Source organism: Rattus rattus, chromosome 8, assembly GCF_011064425.1.
Source record: "Rattus rattus isolate New Zealand chromosome 8, Rrattus_CSIRO_v1, whole genome shotgun sequence".
Classification (NCBI taxonomy): Eukaryota; Metazoa; Chordata; class Mammalia; order Rodentia; family Muridae; genus Rattus; species Rattus rattus.
This window is the reverse complement of record NC_046161.1, coordinates 22,510,801-22,528,804: the sequence shown is the minus strand read 5'-3', so window position 1 is coordinate 22,528,804 and position 18,004 is coordinate 22,510,801. Positions and strand designations below refer to the sequence as shown.

General features: G+C 49.9%; 2 protein-coding genes across 3 annotated transcripts in view; one reads left to right on the top strand and one right to left on the bottom strand.

Moving 5' to 3' along the window:
• The window catches only part of LOC116907268 (beta-galactosidase-1-like protein 2), a 33,955-nt gene extending 31,144 nt beyond the window's left edge, over positions 1 to 2,811 (top strand). Inside the window, exons 17-20 of the mRNA XM_032910223.1 lie at positions 508 to 595; positions 876 to 987; positions 1,361 to 1,477; positions 1,769 to 2,811. Coding sequence (XP_032766114.1) covers positions 508 to 595; positions 876 to 987; positions 1,361 to 1,477; positions 1,769 to 1,855 — 404 coding nt within the window. The 3' untranslated portion in view covers positions 1,856 to 2,811. The remainder of the gene's footprint in view (positions 1 to 507; positions 596 to 875; positions 988 to 1,360; positions 1,478 to 1,768) is intronic.
• Positions 2,812 to 5,220: 2,409 nt separating this feature from the next.
• On the bottom strand, positions 5,221 to 14,649 carry B3gat1 (beta-1,3-glucuronyltransferase 1). Of its 2 annotated transcripts, none has more exons than XM_032909482.1 (6): positions 14,534 to 14,649; positions 14,243 to 14,389; positions 10,060 to 10,568; positions 9,120 to 9,416; positions 8,415 to 8,515; positions 5,221 to 7,299 (listed from the first exon to the last, which is right to left on the bottom strand). In XM_032909482.1, exons 1-5 carry the CDS (start codon positions 14,535 to 14,537, stop codon positions 8,429 to 8,431), a joined length of 1,044 nt encoding a protein of 347 aa, XP_032765373.1. In that variant the 5' UTR covers positions 14,538 to 14,649; the 3' UTR covers positions 5,221 to 7,299; positions 8,415 to 8,428. The 2 variants fall into 2 exon arrangements, with proteins under 2 accessions (XP_032765373.1, XP_032765374.1); XM_032909483.1 differs by having other exon boundaries at positions 14,518 to 14,635.
• Between the last annotated feature and the right edge of the window lie 3,355 nt (positions 14,650 to 18,004).

The window sequence follows — 18,004 nt, the reverse complement described above, 5'->3', positions numbered from 1 at the left end:
GACAATGCTCCTGGGCCCAGGGGCAAGCCAGACATGCAGTGAGAAAGCTGCATGCTGTTGCTACCTGCTCACCATGCAGATGTCTTTAAACCTATCTTTAATCTTAGAGCGAATGGCGAGCTCCTTGCTGAGTGACCAGGGCTCTTAGTTCGATACCCTCATAATACCATAAAGTTAGGCTCTTTGTTACCACTTAGCCAAATACAACTCTCCCTAGAAAGAGGCCAGACACCAGATGTTACACACTGACATCTCAGCTCTGTCACTGTCCTTGGATGTCCTGTTCTTCATGACAAATTCTATGGCTGGACAAACAGTGGTCTTATCTCTCGCTATAAATTTTGACATCTCCAGGGAGGCTTTAGTCCAAATGCAGACTACCTTAGGCTGCACATGCTTTAGGGAAGATCCTTGCTTCTTCTTTCCTGGTACATCCACATGTGCCCTGGCTGCATCTGTGTCACCTGTCTCCTGATTTGGGGCTTTCTCTTTGCCCACTCTCCCTAGGTTTAATTGGAAATCTCTATCTGAATAATAAACCCCTGAAAAACTTCAAAATCTACAGCCTGGACATGACGAAGCAGTTCTTTCAGAGGTGAGTCCCTGTGAGTCTGCTATATGAGGTTATAGCTAATAGGTAGCAAGAGGCAGGAATGCCCTGGCCTCCCAGGGACCTACCTAAGGTGAGGGTAGGACCAGCACTGGAACCCATGTTTACAAACCGGGAAATGCCACCCATCCTGCTGCCTTGCTGCCATCCTATGACCTGGTTGGGAGTGGGTGGCCTTGGGGCCTTGTTGGGGGAAGGGATGTGTCTTAGGAAGGACATGTGAGATGGTCCTTCCCTCCTTTTTCTTCTTATATCCTGTCCTTAGGTTCGACATGGACAAGTGGAGTGTCGTACCCAAAGAAATTACCTTTCCCGCTTTCTTCCTGGGCACCTTGTCAGTTGGCATTTACCCTTCCGACACATTTCTGAAGTTGGAGGTTTGTAGGACTCCTTTCTTCTCCTGTCCTCTCATTTTCTTAGGGCTCTGAGCTGAGCTGACTTGGATAGAGTTTTCTGTAACACCTGGGCCAGAAACCTCCATGTCTTTCTGTATTGCTGCACATGATAGGATCCTGTGACTTGTCTGTGTCAGAGTGGGCTCAGAGCTGAAGCACCTTGCAGTACTTCTCAGTGTGTGGGTTCCTGTGCACGGCCTGAGGTTGATTACCCTGCCTATGAGGCACAGGCAGTGGGGTGGGTTGACCTTCATGGATGTCTAATGTTGGTTCGCTTTGGTCTCTCAGGAACATGGTCTGTTTCTCACTTTGGGGCTCCCGTGGTAAAGCGAGACCTTCTCTGTTTTATTTGAAGGGCTGGGTGAAGGGGGTTGTGCTCGTCAATGATCACAACCTTGGACGCTACTGGAACGTAGGACCTCAGGAGACTCTCTACCTCCCAGGTGTCTGGCTGAACAAAGGACTCAACAAGGTGGGAATATTTGTAGACCCCGTCCTTTTTCCTTGAAACTCTTTTCTCATCCCTGCTTCTCCTGCTATCAAGTTGCTTCTCGGCCTCTGAAATGCTTGACCAGGAAGTAGGAGAGGGTGGGTATTTCAGCTACCCTATTCTTCCCCTTCCGTTAGTGAGTGACAAGTCTCTATTTGCCCCTACCACCTCCTTCCAACTGCATTCCACACCCACCCTTCCAATCCTGCTATCCCACAGCTCTCCCATCTGCCTACAGGGCAGACCTCACAGCCCAGCGCTTGTTTCCCACAGGTTATCATTTTCGAAGAGACAATGGCAGGCTCCATGGTACAGTCTACTGATATCCCCCACCTGGGCAGGAACCAGTATGTTAACTGAACAGCAGCCCCTGCAGCCCCTGCTATGGCTGGCAGCTTCCTTCCTTCCTGTCCTGCAGGAGAAGTCATCGTAACTAGCAACCTCAAGGAATGAAGGGCTATATTCAACTCAGGCCAAAATTCTACGCCTAAACCTAAGAGAAGATGGGGTAGTGCTGTCTGGGATACACTCAGAGTGAGATGTCTTCTCTTCTGGTTTTGTGGACGGGCATTTTCTGCTCCCCTGATCTTCCAGGGGAGGCCACAGAGCGGCCACAGAGTATGTAGTTAGTTATATCACCTTCAAAGAAGGTGCTGAAGCGGGTGGGCACTGCCCTCTTCTGGAAGTGAAAGCCTCACTGGCCAGCCTGCTGGTTCTAGGTAGGCTTTTTGAACATTCCCAGCAGGGTGTGGTCACACCCTAGACAGCTTCTTTGTGCTCCTGAATTTGTGGGTTTGTCATTGTTTGTAGAGCCAAGAGAAAAGGGGTCTTATGTGAGTCAGCTTTATTGTTTTGACTTTGCACCTGCCAGTTCTGGGGATCTGGAAGAAACCTTTTCCTGTTCTCTCTGTCTCTTATTACATTAGTCAGTTGATAAACTGAGCCTAAGAGACACAGGCGTGTTCAATCCTTATCTCCCATGTTAGAGCTGGGCACTTCAGCAGACACCACCTCACATCCATGCTCTCAGGAAGGGAATGGCAGGAGGACCCATCGAGGTGGTGCTGGGCAGCTATGCCCGACTGCAGTAGAATCTGGGGTTAGCTAGAGCCCACAGGTCTAGCACCGTCCTTGTGTTCAGCGCAGCTGATTCTTTGAACACTCGTCTTCCCCTTCCTGACCAAACAGCAGGGAGGAGGAAAGGCAGCCTTCTGTCACGCACAGTCCAGACTGAAGGCTCTTGTTCAAGGGATCAAGTGCAATGGCTTGGTGTGGTCTTGCCATTCTAAACTGCAATACACTTGAAGCAAACCTTCTTTGTGGGGTCTCCAGCTTCTCTGTACCATTCTCGGCCATGGCAGAAAGTGACCTTTAGGGATCCAGATACTGATGGTACCCAGCTGGCAGGAGGCACCTGCCACTGGCTTCTTACCACCTGTCCTGATTTCCCTTCTCCTTGAGATGTCATTGCACTAAGAGCAGTCCAATCTCATACTGGTGGTTAAGAGTAAGCTTTTCTAGAAAGTTAAACCACGATATATAGGTTAGCTATAGGGGATAGTTTTTCTTCATAAATTACATCTGACATGTACTGCTCTAAGCCGATTGTCTTCAGTAATAGTGAAAATCAAATAACACACATCCGTGAGCATAGTGCCCACACAGAAGCCCAGCGAAGATGGGTTAGGCAAGAGCAGGCAAACAGAGAGCCTTGCAGACTGACAGGGCGGCTTCCTGAGTATGACCAGGGACACTGTAGTCAGGGCTACTGCAGCCACCGAGCTAAGCTCCTAGCTAATGTATCCGCAAGTGGTCATAGCGGAACAGCCCATGTCCCACTGGGTCTGCGAAATCGAGTTTTCTGTCTGTCTGTCTGTCCATCTCTCTCTCTCTCTCTCTCTCTCTCTCTCTCTCTCTCTCTCTCATATTCTCTCAGATGGGGTCATATTATGTAGCCCCTCCTTGATCTTTTGTTTCTCTTGCCTTAGCCTTGCAACTTCTGTACCATCATGCCCAACTCAAAGGGAGCTTTTTTTTTTAAAGCCCTTTATTTGTCTTAAAGTTTTAAAATAAAATTATGTGATAAATTTTTTGCTTTTGCGTCTGGGGAAGTTAGGCCTATGAGAGCCATGATGCGACGTGTGACCGTTCAGAGGGCAGCCTGCGGGGGTTTGTTCTCTCTTTGAGTCCTGGGGAACAAACTCAGATGATCAGGGTTGGTGGAAAGTGCCTTTACCCGCTGAGCTATCCTCCTCACCCTCCAAGGAAGCTTTGCAAAGTGAAGCTTGTAGGTGATCCCTAAAGAACAAGAGCCACCAAGCCCCCAGCTTTACCCGCTCTTGCCGGTTCCTTCTGAGACGCTTGGAATATCAAGCATCCAGCCAAGATGCGGAGGAGTGCGGGGCTACCGGAGCAGAGCCAGAGCCAGAGAGCAGTGTCACATTGTCACTTTGTCTTGCATTACATAAGAGCAAAGCTGAATTAAGCAGGGCTGTGCTGGGAAGTGTGACAGGCAAAGGGAATATAAAGGAATCTTACATCGCATCCTTCTGTAAGGGAGGAAGAAGCCTCCGAGTCGGTTTTATGCATACACGATTAGCTATGTATCCAGATAAGGTCTTTCTGTAGCAACATTTTTCTCTACCTCCCTAGCATGTGCAGCCGACCTTAGCTCTCCAGCATCAACTAGTTCTTCCCGGTCTCAGCCCCTCCAGAGTTCTCTCACCAACACCCAATTGCTCTGAGACTCTCTGCTCACTCCTCCTCCTCATTTTTGTCTCCTCACTGTGTGGGACCACACCTGTGGGATCTTGACACCAGCACCCTCCAGTGTCTGTTCCCAGCCTCACGGCAGGAACACAGACAGCTGGCCCTCACTATCTGTTGCATGTATATGACGAGGTCAGAAGTAGGACTTCGCTTTCCCTCCTGTGACCTCTACTGCACTCTGTCGAGTAAAAACAAGTGGAAATTCCGTTGTGTGTCCCAGATGATTTCGGTTCTTGTCTCTTCGTTCCACATACAACCTCTAAAGCCTGGAGTGCAGCCGCTTCGCCCTGCCCTCATCCAATCCACCTTCGTCTTCTACCTGGTACATTGCAGGGGCTGCCTCCCCAGTCCCCCTAGCTTGGCCCATTTGTCCTCAGCCCTGGAAGCAAAGTGGCTCTACTCGGAGGCCAGTTGCATCAGTGGACTCTAATTTCACTGGAGTAGAAACCCAAAGCCTTATCCTAGTTTTGGAGGCCAAATGATCCTCGGCTTTCTTCCTCCCCCGACCCCTGCCCCTCACTGGTCCCATCAGTTGCAGTTGCATTGCTTTTTTGCCTGAGTTATACGTATGGGGGGAACTCTGCCGTGGGGGGACACCTCACTTTCATTAGTCTTGTCTTCATCAGCTGCACGTAAGCATGATGCTCTTTGCTTCCACGTTCCCATATACACGCTCCCATGCTTTATGGAACCCCAGGCCTTCTCACCTCCCCTTCCCATCTTCCCCAGCTTCTCCCTCCCATCTTCCCCGGCGGCTCTGCTGTTCCCCCTACAGCACCTCACACCTGAGATGCTGCATCATTAGCATGGCCTCCTGCATTCGGTGGGCGGGTCCCATGAAGACTGCAACGTGTCGGGGACCAGAAGAGTGCACACTCCTAGCAGGCATCCGGTCAATATTTGTTGGACGGTTAAATTAATAAACGAGAGTAAAATAAAGACAGGGCTGAAGAGGATTACAACTGTTAAAAACCATATTTGACTTTTAATTTTTTTTGAAAACAAATTAAATACAGTTAAATAAAAACAGACCAGATGGCGCAGCAGCTTGGGCTCCACCCTCACGCCAGCCTCTGCCCACGGAGCTCCTGGACCCCTGGCTTAACTCCTCTGTGGTGGGCCTTTCCAGCAAGGGAGCAGGGGACAGCCTGGGTTTGGAGAGCCAGTTGTCATCATGGACCCAGTTCTGATTTGCAACAAACTCATTCCCGACCGTGATGAAGGCCGCAGTCCACCGGGGTTGTAATTTTAAATAAATACACATGCAGCTAAGAGGGGACGTAATGTGAAAACAACTGAAGTAGCATCTGCCAAAAAGTGAAAAATAAAAATCCCCATTTTGTTTTTTTTCATTTTCGATTTCCTAAAAAGAGCACTGTGTTTGGCTAAAAAGGTGGCCTCGGCAGCCCGTTTGACCTTGGCATCCACGAACAGTTTCTATGAATGAGCGTGAGGTGCCCAGACATATTCACCCATTGGATAGATTCCCTGTGCCCCTCATTTGATGCCAAGGGGTAAACCAATATCCAAAAGTATGAATGGTTCGGGGGAGATGTCCTACAGGGTGACTGCGGGGTCTTATCCCATCAGGTCGTTTCCCGAAGACTGTGGGAAGTTAAATCCATTTCAAAATGGGCAGCTGATGCTATTCTCTGAAAGTTAGCTGTGTGGACTGAGTCTCATCCACCCAAGAGTGGATTCTGAATGACTCTCGGGCCCATCCTGTGAGTTTTAATGGAGCGGGGGAGCTGTTAGCAGTTAAAAAATAAATGCTTCTTCAGTGGGCTCGTGCCCTTTCCTTTTCCCCACTTGGGGGGAAAATTGTGCTTCCAACTTGTAGGAGCTGGAGTGAGGTTACCACCAGAGGGCCCCGTGCAGCCAGAACCAGGGGCCTCTGGGCTGCTGAATACCCAGGCAGATGCTTCTCTCGGGCAGGTGGGTAGGTATAACAGCGTGAGCGTACTGTCTGGGGCGTAGAAGGGGCAGTGGGCATGAGGCGGGCTGGCATTGCAAGCTTTCCCGTTTTGTGTAAGATAGAGTGACTTCCAAAGCAGTATGTGCTCAGGTCTCCCTTTCAGTGTTTAGACATTTCCTGCTCTTGACCTTGAGCCCCTGCTAATGCACCCCTCATAGGATTGGCTCAGAAAAGGGCTGGGATTGCTGGGCCTCAAACTTTTCAGGAAGAGCTCTGCCTGTTTATTACTGTTACCTCCAGTCCTGAGATCTGTGATTCTCAGGGGTTCCAGGAAGAGGGCAATTGCCTCCCCAGTCCAAACCCAGCAAGGGGCATTGCAGCCCAGGGGTATTGGCGAGGCAGTGTGGACTGTGGGGTGACTTGGTTCTCAATCCAGGTCAATCCGTGACCTGTGCTGGCTCTAGGCCCACCACCTGGCTGATTCTGGCACAGGAGGCTTGAAGGACACGGGGAAGGGCTTGGTTCTTCTACAGCCTGAGGTACAAGGGGAGCTGTAGGTAGGCCCAGGCTCCCCCAATGCAGGGCTGGGTGCCAGGTGGGATCCAAGACAGCCTTATGCCCTGTAAACACGAACCAGAGGAGAGCCAGAGGTATTTCTGATTTGGGAGCAGCTCTGAGGAAGAGCAGGTGTGAAAGACAAGTGTTGGGGCATCTTCATGCCCCAGGCTGCTCTCTGGTCTTCAGGATGTCCTGGCTGGGCACATGCTGTGTAGTCATGCTGGGCCCAAGAGCAGGGAGCCATGGACAGCCATGCTGCACTCAATAGTGGCGTTTTCTGACCTCCCTCACCCCAGCATCACTCGAAGGCAGGGTCCCCTTGCTTACACAGCCTCATCAATGCAGGAAGCTTCCAAGGAGGTGTGCTGAGCACAGGCTTTGCTGGCAACGGGAATCCCCAGCACTTGGGTCTTTTAAGCCCCTGGCCTTGTTGATGTAGAGAACCACAGGTCTGGGATTCTGTGCTTAAATTCTCTGTCTTTTGTCCTGGCATCAAGCTGGGCTCTCTTGGAAGCCCTCAGTCTACGTAATAGGTGTTCCTCAGGAGTCTGCCTCAGAGTCACTGTCAGTCATGGGAGAGGATGGAAGGCCAAGATCAGGGGTCTGAGAAGGCGATTCCTGTGTGTGGGGGAAGTAGGAACAACAGGGGTTTTAGCTTGGGGCCAGGTAGAGGTGGAGCTGCAAATAGGACAGAATGTTTGATCCCCTAGTGGACTCCACACAGCCTCTCTGCGTTCCCCTTGGGAGACATTTTGAAAGGCAATTGGTGGGAATTCTAGTAACGTGTGAGGGCAGAAGGCGAGAAGGAGCTCTGTACCGAGGCATTCTAAGATGCACTGGCCAAGCATTTCAGGTTCCTGGATGGCACCCTGCAGAGACGTGGTGTCTGCAGATGTATCAAGGCAAAAACCAACATATTTGTCTGCTGTGGGCCCATGGATCTGTGGTAGGGTCTGGAGTAGAGAATCCTGGGACAGTGCTTCCAAGAGGCAAGAGCACAAAAGGCCCCTCAAAAAATACTTGGCCCGGCCAGTCACTTAGCAAAAATCTCTTGGGTTAATGTGTCACTTTGGGCAAGTCGTTTAGCTTTTCTGACAGCACTGTCCCTTCCAAAGTGTAGATAGATACACTGGCCTAACCCAATGGGAGATAAACAATTAAAAAAAAAGATCTATTGTGTAGGATTTGTTATGTGCCAGAGATTGCTCTCAAAGCTTTGCACATATGAAAAAGCCAGGAGCAGATAAGTGCCACTAGGCCAAACATGAAAGTGGTACCTTGGTATGGGAGCAGGCTCCAGGGCTTATACTCGTGAGCCCTTTCACCAGCTACTGAAATCTACAGGGCTACTGATCTGGTGTGGTGCGTCTTCACCACAGCTCTGTGTTGGAAGTAATCCACAGAACCCTGTGAGCAAGTCCATACTGCACCCCGTCACTGTGGGCCACACCCTACGGCCAGCAGGACAAGGGAAGAATGATGCCAGCAGGATTCAGCTCTATCAATGGAAGCGGCTGCCGCTTAGTTGTTGGGGACATAATCTTTGGCCATGATTCTCCTGCCCACATTGGTCTTGTCTCCCACAAGACCAAAAGGAAAAGTCCTTGGAGATGGAGGATGTGTCCCAAAATGGTGCCACTCGTCTCTTGCACTGGCCACTCTGGCCTTCTCTCCTACCTGCATGTGTAGTTTCAGATCTCCACCGAGGGGTCAGTGAAGCCCTTCTTCCCCTCATTCACCAGCACTGGCTTCTCTGTTCGCGTATGCCAGACCAGGATCTGCATATCCGGAGACACAAAATAAAAGTGGTGCTGATTCTCAGATCATTCTGTCACTGTCTATCTCCCTTCCCCACCCGGCAAGCATTTTTTCTGCCCCCTCCTTTTCCACCTTTGCCCCATCAAGGCATAAACCGTTCTTTATTCATCTCCTTTCTTGCTGTTTGTATTTGTGACACGTTCATTCAAAACGTCTTCTGAAAGCAAGAAATCTAAAGCTACAGAAAACAGACACATCTCAAGCTTCCCCAAATCTGCATATGTGTATGTATGTATGTATCTGTGCATATGCACATGCATACATATGCAGGGATGCATGTGCTCTGTATACGTGCATATATGCAAGTGTGCACCTTCACTCGTGTGTGCATGTGTGTGCTCAGCAGGGGTCATAGACTCCCTATGGAGTCAGAGATCCTTGGAATTCCTCAGCGGAAATCCCTCTCCATTTCCCTGCCTGTCATTGAAACCGCCTTATAATAAAATACCATCTTGGGTGAGGCCTGAAGGCAAGCAAGCCCTCTTCTTGCCCCCTGATCTACAGACAGCCTAGAGGTGTGTGGGGTTCTGCATCATCAACTATCAGTTCTGAAGAGGATCTTACCTTGGTACAGTTTGCTGCCTTGGGCTCTAGATCATTGAGGGTGACAAGTTCTCGAAGGAGACTGCTTTCCTGGTAGCCCCCCTTCACCCCACGTAGCTTAAAGTAGGCCTGGCTTCGTTGCAAGATGAGCCGGAGGTTGACAGCAAATCCAGCCATGTCTATTGCAAATGGCCGGTGGGGGTCGAAGACTGTCTTCCAGCCAACCACTTTCCCTGCCCCATTCACCCGGGGGGCCTCATACCGAAGGCCGCCAACGAAGGCCACAGGCCACACGGACACCCTTCTTGTGCTGCGCATCTACGAGGTGAGAACCCGAGTCAGGGTACTTTAATCTAGAATGAAAACACTACCCATTCCCACAGGAGGGGAACCACTTACTGAGCATATGGGTCCCGCCAGCCTGGCCTCCAGACCTGCTATTACTGATTTCTAGAGGAACTCCTACAGGAATCTCACCCAGGCGGCATGCAAGACATTTCTGAGCCAAGATGTTATTCCTCTTATCAATATGGCCCAATAGTCTTTCCTCCCTTATACAAGATCTCTCAATATTGCCATTTTTAAATTTGCAATGAACTTCCCTCCTTAAAACTTTAATGGAGATGCTCAAACTGGCCACCTATGAGGAAGCTGGTGGCCATGTTAAATGACCTCATAAAGAGGTCCCTTTCAGAGAACAAACCTCTAAGGGCAGGACTAGGGTGTGGGAGCTATAAAACTCAAGTCATTTTTTTTTTTTTAAACAGGCTGGGTTGCTCTAACCTGTATGGAGGTTTTCCTATTTCTCTGATTCGCTGCAAAGCTCAGGGAGCCCAGCTTAGGGTTCCCTGCATTTGTCAATGCATGCCATAGTATCCTCTGCTCTTATCTTGGTATGGTCCCCACATCCAGTCCCCTGGAGCCCCACCTGCTCCTCTCCCTCCTCTGGTCCCTACCGCACCTCTTCAAAGAGCTCCAGACTGTACGTGTTGTCATCATCTGCGAAGTACACTACGCCCGGCTGAGTGGAGTTCCGTGGGAAGGTCTCCCGCAACCAGCGCAGGGCCAGATTGCGCTGCATGGTGCCACGTGGGATGCGAGGGTCTCGGGCGTCACCTCGCAGCTTGTAGTTGCGTGGTGTCTCTACGTGCAGGTGTGTGTAGTTGAGGCCAGTGTCGCGCAGCAGGCGCGCTGTGAGGGGCGTCCTGCGTGGAGCATCCTCCACCACCAGCCAGTGAAGGTTGGGCACATGCAATAGCGTGTTGGCCATTCGCGTCAGCTCTGCCTTCTGCACCGGTCTACTGTAGGTGGGCGTCACCACATGGATGGTGGGCAGCGTGTCGGACCACGGTGGCGGCCTCGTGTACACGTACTCTGTGCGCACCACCTCCACGATGTCTCGGTCGGACATGCAGTACTCCCTAGGGTCCGCACCGGGTGGTGCCTCATGGCGGGGGTCACTTCCCTCATCTGCAGAGGTGGGAAAAGGTGGTGCGGGGAGGGAGGGGGACGTGGGCGCTGGCCTGGCTCTGATATAGGGCTTTCAAAGTCACCCACCCTTCCAAGACAGTACCTGTCCTCTGTCCCTCTGAAGAACCAACATTAGGGCCTGCCTTCTCGCTTCCGTCTTTAGACCTGAGGTTTCAACCTATGGATCTAGAACTCTCATGAGAATTTTCCTAGTTTAGATTCCTGGGATGACTCAGAAATGACCCCTTCATCATACTTCACATGCATGTAGCTATTTGACTACAACCGGCCACCTTTCAGATATCCCTCTCTAGTTCCTCAATGCATCAGGTTCTAAATAATAATAAAAAAAATAATGTCGTGACTCTCACCTCCAGGGTCTCTTCCTCATATGGCAAAATTGACTACATAGCAGAGACAAATAGCTATGTTCTGTGGTGTGGATTCCACAAAGCCTGAAAGTGGTGGGGGTGGGTGGCTACAGGACAGTTTGGATCTCAAAGGGAACTTAAGGTTTCCCACAAACCCTCTGATCAAGCGAGGCCTCTCTCTCCTGGCGTACGTAGCAGTTCTGGGATTTGGGTGCAGAGTATAGCATTTAACCGCTGCATTTGGTTGTAATGGGTTTTACTCTTAGCTGTCAACACAGTTATAAATCCTGGATGCCATTCGAGTTTAGACCTTCTTCGTGTTTTGTAGACACTTGCTCAGGATTTCCATTCGCCTGATGTCTATTTCCCAATTCATACTTTCTAGACACAGTCCTTTATCTCTCTGGACCCATGAACAGCTCTCTTGTCCTAGTGCCCACTTATTGCTTCCCATCCACACCCCAAGGATACCAGAAGGGACAATGATACTGCAGAAACCTGTCCCTCTGGATGCATGCACACGGACACGGGGACAGCCATTACTTTCTTAACTTTTTAAAAGTGACCTGTTCCAAGCTGGGCATCTCTGAAGGTTTCTTACATCTGGACCATCTTCCTGGGTGGAAAACCTGGCGGGCCTACTAGAAGGAGCAACCAAGGCTGTCGGTGTTCCTGCTTTCAAGTCCTAGATCTCCAAGTGATGCTTTTGGGTTTGAAGGATTCATGGGTCAAATATAGCATAGCATTCACGGCTCACAGGTATCTCAGTAGGCGTGGTAATGGCTAGAGGGCAGACTTGGGGACTTAGGCACAGATCCTCCTGGGTGCTATGACAAACTGAGGTTTAAAACAAGTTTCTTAGTTTCTGGAGCCTTGATTTCAGTGGCCACACAATGGAGCTGATGATATTAACTAATGCTCATAGCATCTGTTTGATGAAGTTATTGTATGGCTAGGCACGGTCACTATCAACTCCTGTACAGGACACTAGCTGACCTGCTTCCTTGTATTTATGGCGAGGATGGTAGGAGCAAACCACACAAAAGGGCTGGAATGTGGACACAGAGAGGATGCTGGGCCACGACTCCCCTGTTCTCCTATCACCATTAACAACAGGCCACTTTGCAAGGTGTGGAGTCCCTTGCAGATGGGCCCAAGTGATCCACTTCTGTCTAATGTCACAAGGGACATGGAATGTGATGCCAGGCCACAGATCAAATGCTGAGTGACTGGGGTGAGGGTCAGGGAGACGGGCAGAGGTGTAGCTCATCAACAGGGAGTTCTGGGTTAAATTGAAAAGAAACGGTGTTGAAGAAAAAGAATAATGTCCAGGATATTCTGAACCCGATATAAGAATTCATTTATCTGATAGTTGGTAATATTTTGGAAACAGGGGTTGAGAGTGGAGATCTAGAGCCATTTTGTACAGCCTTCTGCTTTCCACATCACCCTAAACATGTAGAAGCTTGCATCCTGGGGCAGTTCTCCATGTGTCAGGGCTTGTCTGAAGCCCGCACTCTATCCTTCGCCTTGGCTTCAGGGAGTTTTGCAACTCTGAATCCTAAAAGGCTCTTGGTGTGATGGCTCTGACCCTCACTCTGCCAAGAGGACAACAGACATGATGTCATTTTATATATGGTAGTTTTAGCTCCTCTGGAATGATGTATTCACAGGATAACCATGATTCTAAACTGACAAGCCCCAAAGAGAGGCACTGGGTTGTGAGCAGGGGATGACATCATGGCAAGGACCAGAGTGTCCAGCAAGGGCAGGGAGGTTGCGGCAGGAAGACTGAGGAACTGCAGGGAGGTTGAAGGACGGGCTGTATTCTACAGCGGAGAGCAGAGCATGGGTTGTGACCTGCCCACTGTTGCAGCTCAATCAGTTGAAGTCTCTGACTACTGGGGCTCCCCAGGTCTTGCCACAGAGCATCCCTCTGTTATGGGAAGGGCTTGGGCACCTTCCTTTTCCTACCCTCGTTCCCTGGAATGATGGTACACGATGCAGGGGGAGAACTTGCTGCCTGTCTGAGTGTCCCAGCTAGGTGGAGCAGAAGGTAGCTTTAGCAAGACTGAACGAGAGGTAGATAGATGTGGGAGGCAAGGAAGGTCTGAGGGTGGAGATTTGAGTTAAAAAGATGTCTCAAGACTCATAGCTCGAAGGACATTATTCTAACCCCAGCTTTTCTGCTCGCTCTTGGGAGGAAGCTTCCTCGCTTCAGGCCTTTACCCAGTTAGTCTTCTAGCCAGGGGACTTGAAAGATTTTGCAGCACAATACAAGCTGAGGTGTGGCTCTTCAGGTATATTTTGTATACAGGTACAGCATTTACCTACCATGCAGCAAGCCTCGTGGTCTCTCCACAATTCCAAACTAAAGCAAAACCAAAATGCTCCCTCAAACCACAACATAGGCCGGGACTCTGCACTTTCCTTACCCCCTCTCCTGTGTGGCCCATCCTTGCACACTATGAAACTAGGTATGCATGTTTGTGCACACATTAATCTGGTATGTTTCTGTCATTTAAAATTTGACATTACTTTGACAATTCAGAGCTTCGTGGACTTCAGAAAGGACTGCTCTTCCTAGGGGTATCTCTTTTCCAGAAACAGTAAACAACTGACCACATTCCTGAATCTTTATCAGACTACCCACAGCCAATCTTCCACTTAAATCACCCAATACCCAAACAGAGGACAGGTGAGATGGTGCTTATATCCAAAATCATCCAATCGGTCCACTTCTGAACCCAGTGCATGCTGGTAATCTCAACACTGGAGAGGCAGAGGCAGGAGGGTTACCACAGGTCTGGAGCTAGTCTGGGCTACATAGTGAGTACTAGGCCAACCAGACTTATATAGTAATATAGCTGTCTCAAGAACGGAAAATCTGACCAAGCCAAACCATCTGCTTTTGCGCCTGCGTAGCTGCTTCTATGGCCTTTCTCTCCCTCAAATGACCACATTATAGGTTTTGGCCTAGTTTGCTTCACTCCCTCTGTCTCCTGACTAAAAGCCCCGGTGCTTCCCCATGCTGCCTCATGTATCATGGCATACGCACTCCTCATGGAAACTGAGACTCATACTTGATTTTAATAAATCCCAGGTACTTAAAACCATGTGTGTGGGGAGATTGGGGGGGATCAGAAGGAAGAGGAGGGGAAGAGCAGGAGGAGGCTTTCAGTGGAGTCTTAGAGGGCCCCAAATTACCCCAAGGTAAGACCAGGGCCCAGGTATAAAAACAAATGCTCGGAGGGTAGCCCTTATCACCAAAGCCAGGCCAGGGTGGGGGTGGGGTGGGCTCACCCTTGTGCACAGCAAGCAGAGGTGCGAGGCTGCTCTGGTGCCAGACGGTGATGAGCAGTGTCCAGGGAAGCACAATGAGGACAATCGCGAGGATGTCCCGTCTCTTCGGCATCTCCAAGGCTGGCTGCGCCCACAGCTCCTCATTACCTGAGCAGTGGCAAGGTCAGGGGAGGGTGGCCACGGAGCACCGGCAGCACAAGGAAGAAAAGAACAGGCATGGGCCGGCCGGCCAGGCACAGGGAGGCAGAAGCCGAACACTGGCCGGTAACTCTCACCAGCGCTCACACCCACCCATTGTGGAAGCAGGTTTGCAGAGTCCGGCCTGATGGGAGTCTGCGAAGGGGAAGTCGTCCAGCGCAGGGTCAGGAACCTTCAGAGGTTGATACCTGTAAGAGAGAACAGTGGTGGGTGAGCCAGAGATGTGGACATGGACCGCAGAGGCTGTCCTACTCCAGACCCATAGCATCCAGAGCTTCTCAACAGACCATCATCTCCCCAGAGCCTTTTCTGTATAGCTGTCCGGGCGAGTGAGCCTGTGTCCTTCCCTTGAGAAGCAGCCGTGTACAAGAGCAGAAGGATGCAGTGCTTATAGACACAGATTTCAGAGACATTAGCCATGGTTTAATCCTAACGGACCCACGCAGAAGCTGTGGCTTTTGGCCAGTTCCATCAACTCTGTACTTGTTTCTAAACTACCGATCAGTCACCTGCTTTCCAAAGCTGTTCTCTGAATCAAAAGAGTTAATTCCCAGAAAGCACCCAGGGTGGTCCCTGAAAGAAATGTACCAGAAACTCTGGCTGCTATGCTGTTCATATTAGCTTTGGCCCAGTGTCATACTTAGGAGGCTTCTTTCAAGGATAAACAGATGGATAGGGTTGGACACCACAAGGGAAGACCCTAAGTGCCCTCCTCTCTTTATGTCTGCAGGGAATTCTTATAGGGCACCTTCTTCTCATAGGATGAACCTCAGGTCAGAGTTGAGCATCAACAGGAGGAGGGGCTGTTCTCTGAGGAGCTGTCAGGTAGTAGCCTGATATTTCTTAAAAAAAAAAAACGGCAGCTGCAAGAGTCCGAAGAAAGACCCTTGCTCTAGAACAACCCTACAGGCTTCACTCCTGGGTGTGCAGAGGATCTGGTAGTACTTCTTTGGTATTTTTGTCTTCCTTGTGATAGCTCATAGCTCCTTTGGGGATGATCAGATCCTTTCCTTCTCTTCTTTCTCCCCATCCTGGGCAGATGCTGCTGGGTCCATGGCTGGTAGGAGCACTTGGCACTCTGGCCAGCCCTCAACATGTTCAGCATGCTAAAGCCCATCATTACATGGTAGATAGTCACCTGGAGGCCATATTGTCTTCCCTGCTCAGCCCGTATGTGCTCTTGGTCTTTGCCAATGTTGAGAGTTATGGCCAACCAGAACATTTTGTGACCCAGTTTTGGAAATAGTGTACATTTTTTTTTCTTCTTCTCAGGTCTGCTTTCTACTAGTTCTGGTATCTGCTGGGAGACCAAGCTTTGTTTTCTACTTCCGAGCACTACCCTGGGTGAGCCAACTTCCTATTTCCAGCCCTTCTCATGACTCACATCAGTGTCAGCTTCCCTGACGTCACTCTGTAGGGAGCTCCCCCATGGATCTAGTCTCTTCCCTCTGAAACACAGACCCCAGGGTGACTGTGTTCTCACCGTTCACTCAAATCCCCTCTGAAAGTTGGGATTTGTCTTGGGGCAGTGTTGGGAGGTAAGTCCTGAAAGATGATTGTGTCATGGAGTGGGATTAATGCCCATCTTACTCCTCTTGAGAGCAAGTTGTTCTAAAGCAGGGCCACCTCTTATGCCCCTCTCTTCAATGGCTGTCCACTCTTCATGCGCTTTCCTCTGTGAACAGAAGCAGCACACAGTCCTCACCAGGTCATGATTTCACACTTCATCTTCCAGAACCATGGAGCAAAAAACCTCCTGTTCCTTATAAACAACCCAGTCTTGGCTATTCTCTTATAGAAAGAGACAATAGACCAAGAGAGGGAGGTCAGATCTAGCTGGGGCTTCAGAAATGTCTGCTTCTCAAATGAGCCTGGTTTGGGTGAAGGCTCTGAGTCCAAGTTGGGGAAGCAGAAGAAAGAAGCTGGGCATGGTATAGCCTTGGGCCGTGTGGTGGAGCGCTTTCCTGCTTCTATGGCTCTCTTTCTGGGCAGCTGCTTAGACCTGTAGCTCATTCAGCCTCCCTGTATCTGCCCGTGCCGCTGCTCATGATAACTGGCTGTCCTACAGCATTCATGGTGTCCAAGGACAAAGATGGCTGACACAGTTTACACATGTGCTGAGGTCACAGCTACCCTGAGAGGCAGGCCCTGGCGTATTTCTATTTGCAGCTGGATTCACTGAAGCAATATGGTAAGCAATTTGCCCCTGGTCAGAGATGGGAAATGATGGAGCCTGAATTACATGGAGGCCACGTGGCCCTAAGCTATTGCCTGGAGAAGTACTGGCTTAAGAGCCACCTTCCTCCACCATCGCTACCTTAACTGTCAATCCCAGTATCTGCTGGATGCTGGAACAGGAAGAAGGAACAATGCTATGGGCATGATGTAGGGGGTCTGATCCATGTAGGAGTGTCTAATTCCATCACATTCTTTTTTGGTCAAAAGAAAAAAAAATCTATGAAAGAAAAGGGAGGGGAAGCAGAGAGACAAGCTCTAAAAATAAGCTTAGCAATAAACCCAGTTGTGCATTAATTACTCTGGAAGCCATTACAGCTTGAAAACCCCATAACTTTAATGGAGGCTATTATAAGCATAGTGGCAAAATCGTGGAGCTAATTACCAGGCGGTTATTAAGTAGAGCAGAGAGCACCCCGAGAGTTGCAGAACACCATCTGGCCAGCAGGGGGTGGGCCCACTGGCAATAGTGTCTGGCTAATAGTGGGCAGGAGACCAGGGGTGCAGGCTGTTCCTACATTGGCTTCTCAGACCAACGTGGCTTGTCTCGCATGGGCTATGGTTTTAGCCTAGGTTAGGAGGAATGTGGTGATTGCCTGTGGCATCCTCATGGATCTCAGAATGGTTTCTGGGCCCTTGGATGGGGCAGGCAGAAGAACCAACAGAAAGATTGGAGAAGGCAGGCGGCAAGGTGGAGAGAGTAGGGTGTTTGGAAATAAGCAGCACTTGAACGGGGCTTTATGGTGAGAAAGGACCTATTTGTGAGGACAGGTAGCAGCTGAAGGTCTGCTATGTTCATGATTTCTAATTCTGTGCTCATACACCTGCTCCTGACTAACCCCAGTGACTGCTGGCTTCTCTTACCAGCAAGTGCAGACACGAGGAGCATCTACTTTCCTGGTATTCTCTAACCATCTCACAAACACGGTCAAAGTCTATATTGTGGGTACAATGAGTAAAGCTCGTGAGGAGGCCACTGAATGAGAAGCAAGAGCCCGGACAGTGGCAGGACAGACCCTAGGGGTAACTGTGCTCTCAGTGTTCACTTCCCTGATCTTTGTTTTTAGCTTTAAAAACATGGATTTTTGACTGGAATAATTCTAATAAATTTTCAGTGCTGCTGCTTTAGCAGCCTGGAGCTATGATGACTGGGGTCTATGAGGATCAAGACATGCCCTACACGAGGCAAGAGAGGTCTGGGTGTGTCAGTCTAGACTCCGTGTCATAGGGCCACCGTTACAGCTCCCTATGGAACTGGGTCACATTGAAAGCCATAATCACTTGGAGATAGGCATGGCTGGGGAGAATTAGTCACAGGAATTTTTTTCC

Excerpts from the sequence above, each read along its gene's own strand:
- B3gat1 (XM_032909482.1), bottom strand. Across the intron at positions 10,569-14,242 it reads TCTGCTTGCTGTGCACAAGG|ATGAGGGAAGTGACCCCCGC; the intron begins GTGAGCCCACCC and ends CCACCTCTGCAG. Across the intron at positions 9,417-10,059 it reads GTCTGGAGCTCTTTGAAGAG|ATGCGCAGCACAAGAAGGGT; the intron begins GTGCGGTAGGGA and ends CTCACCTCGTAG.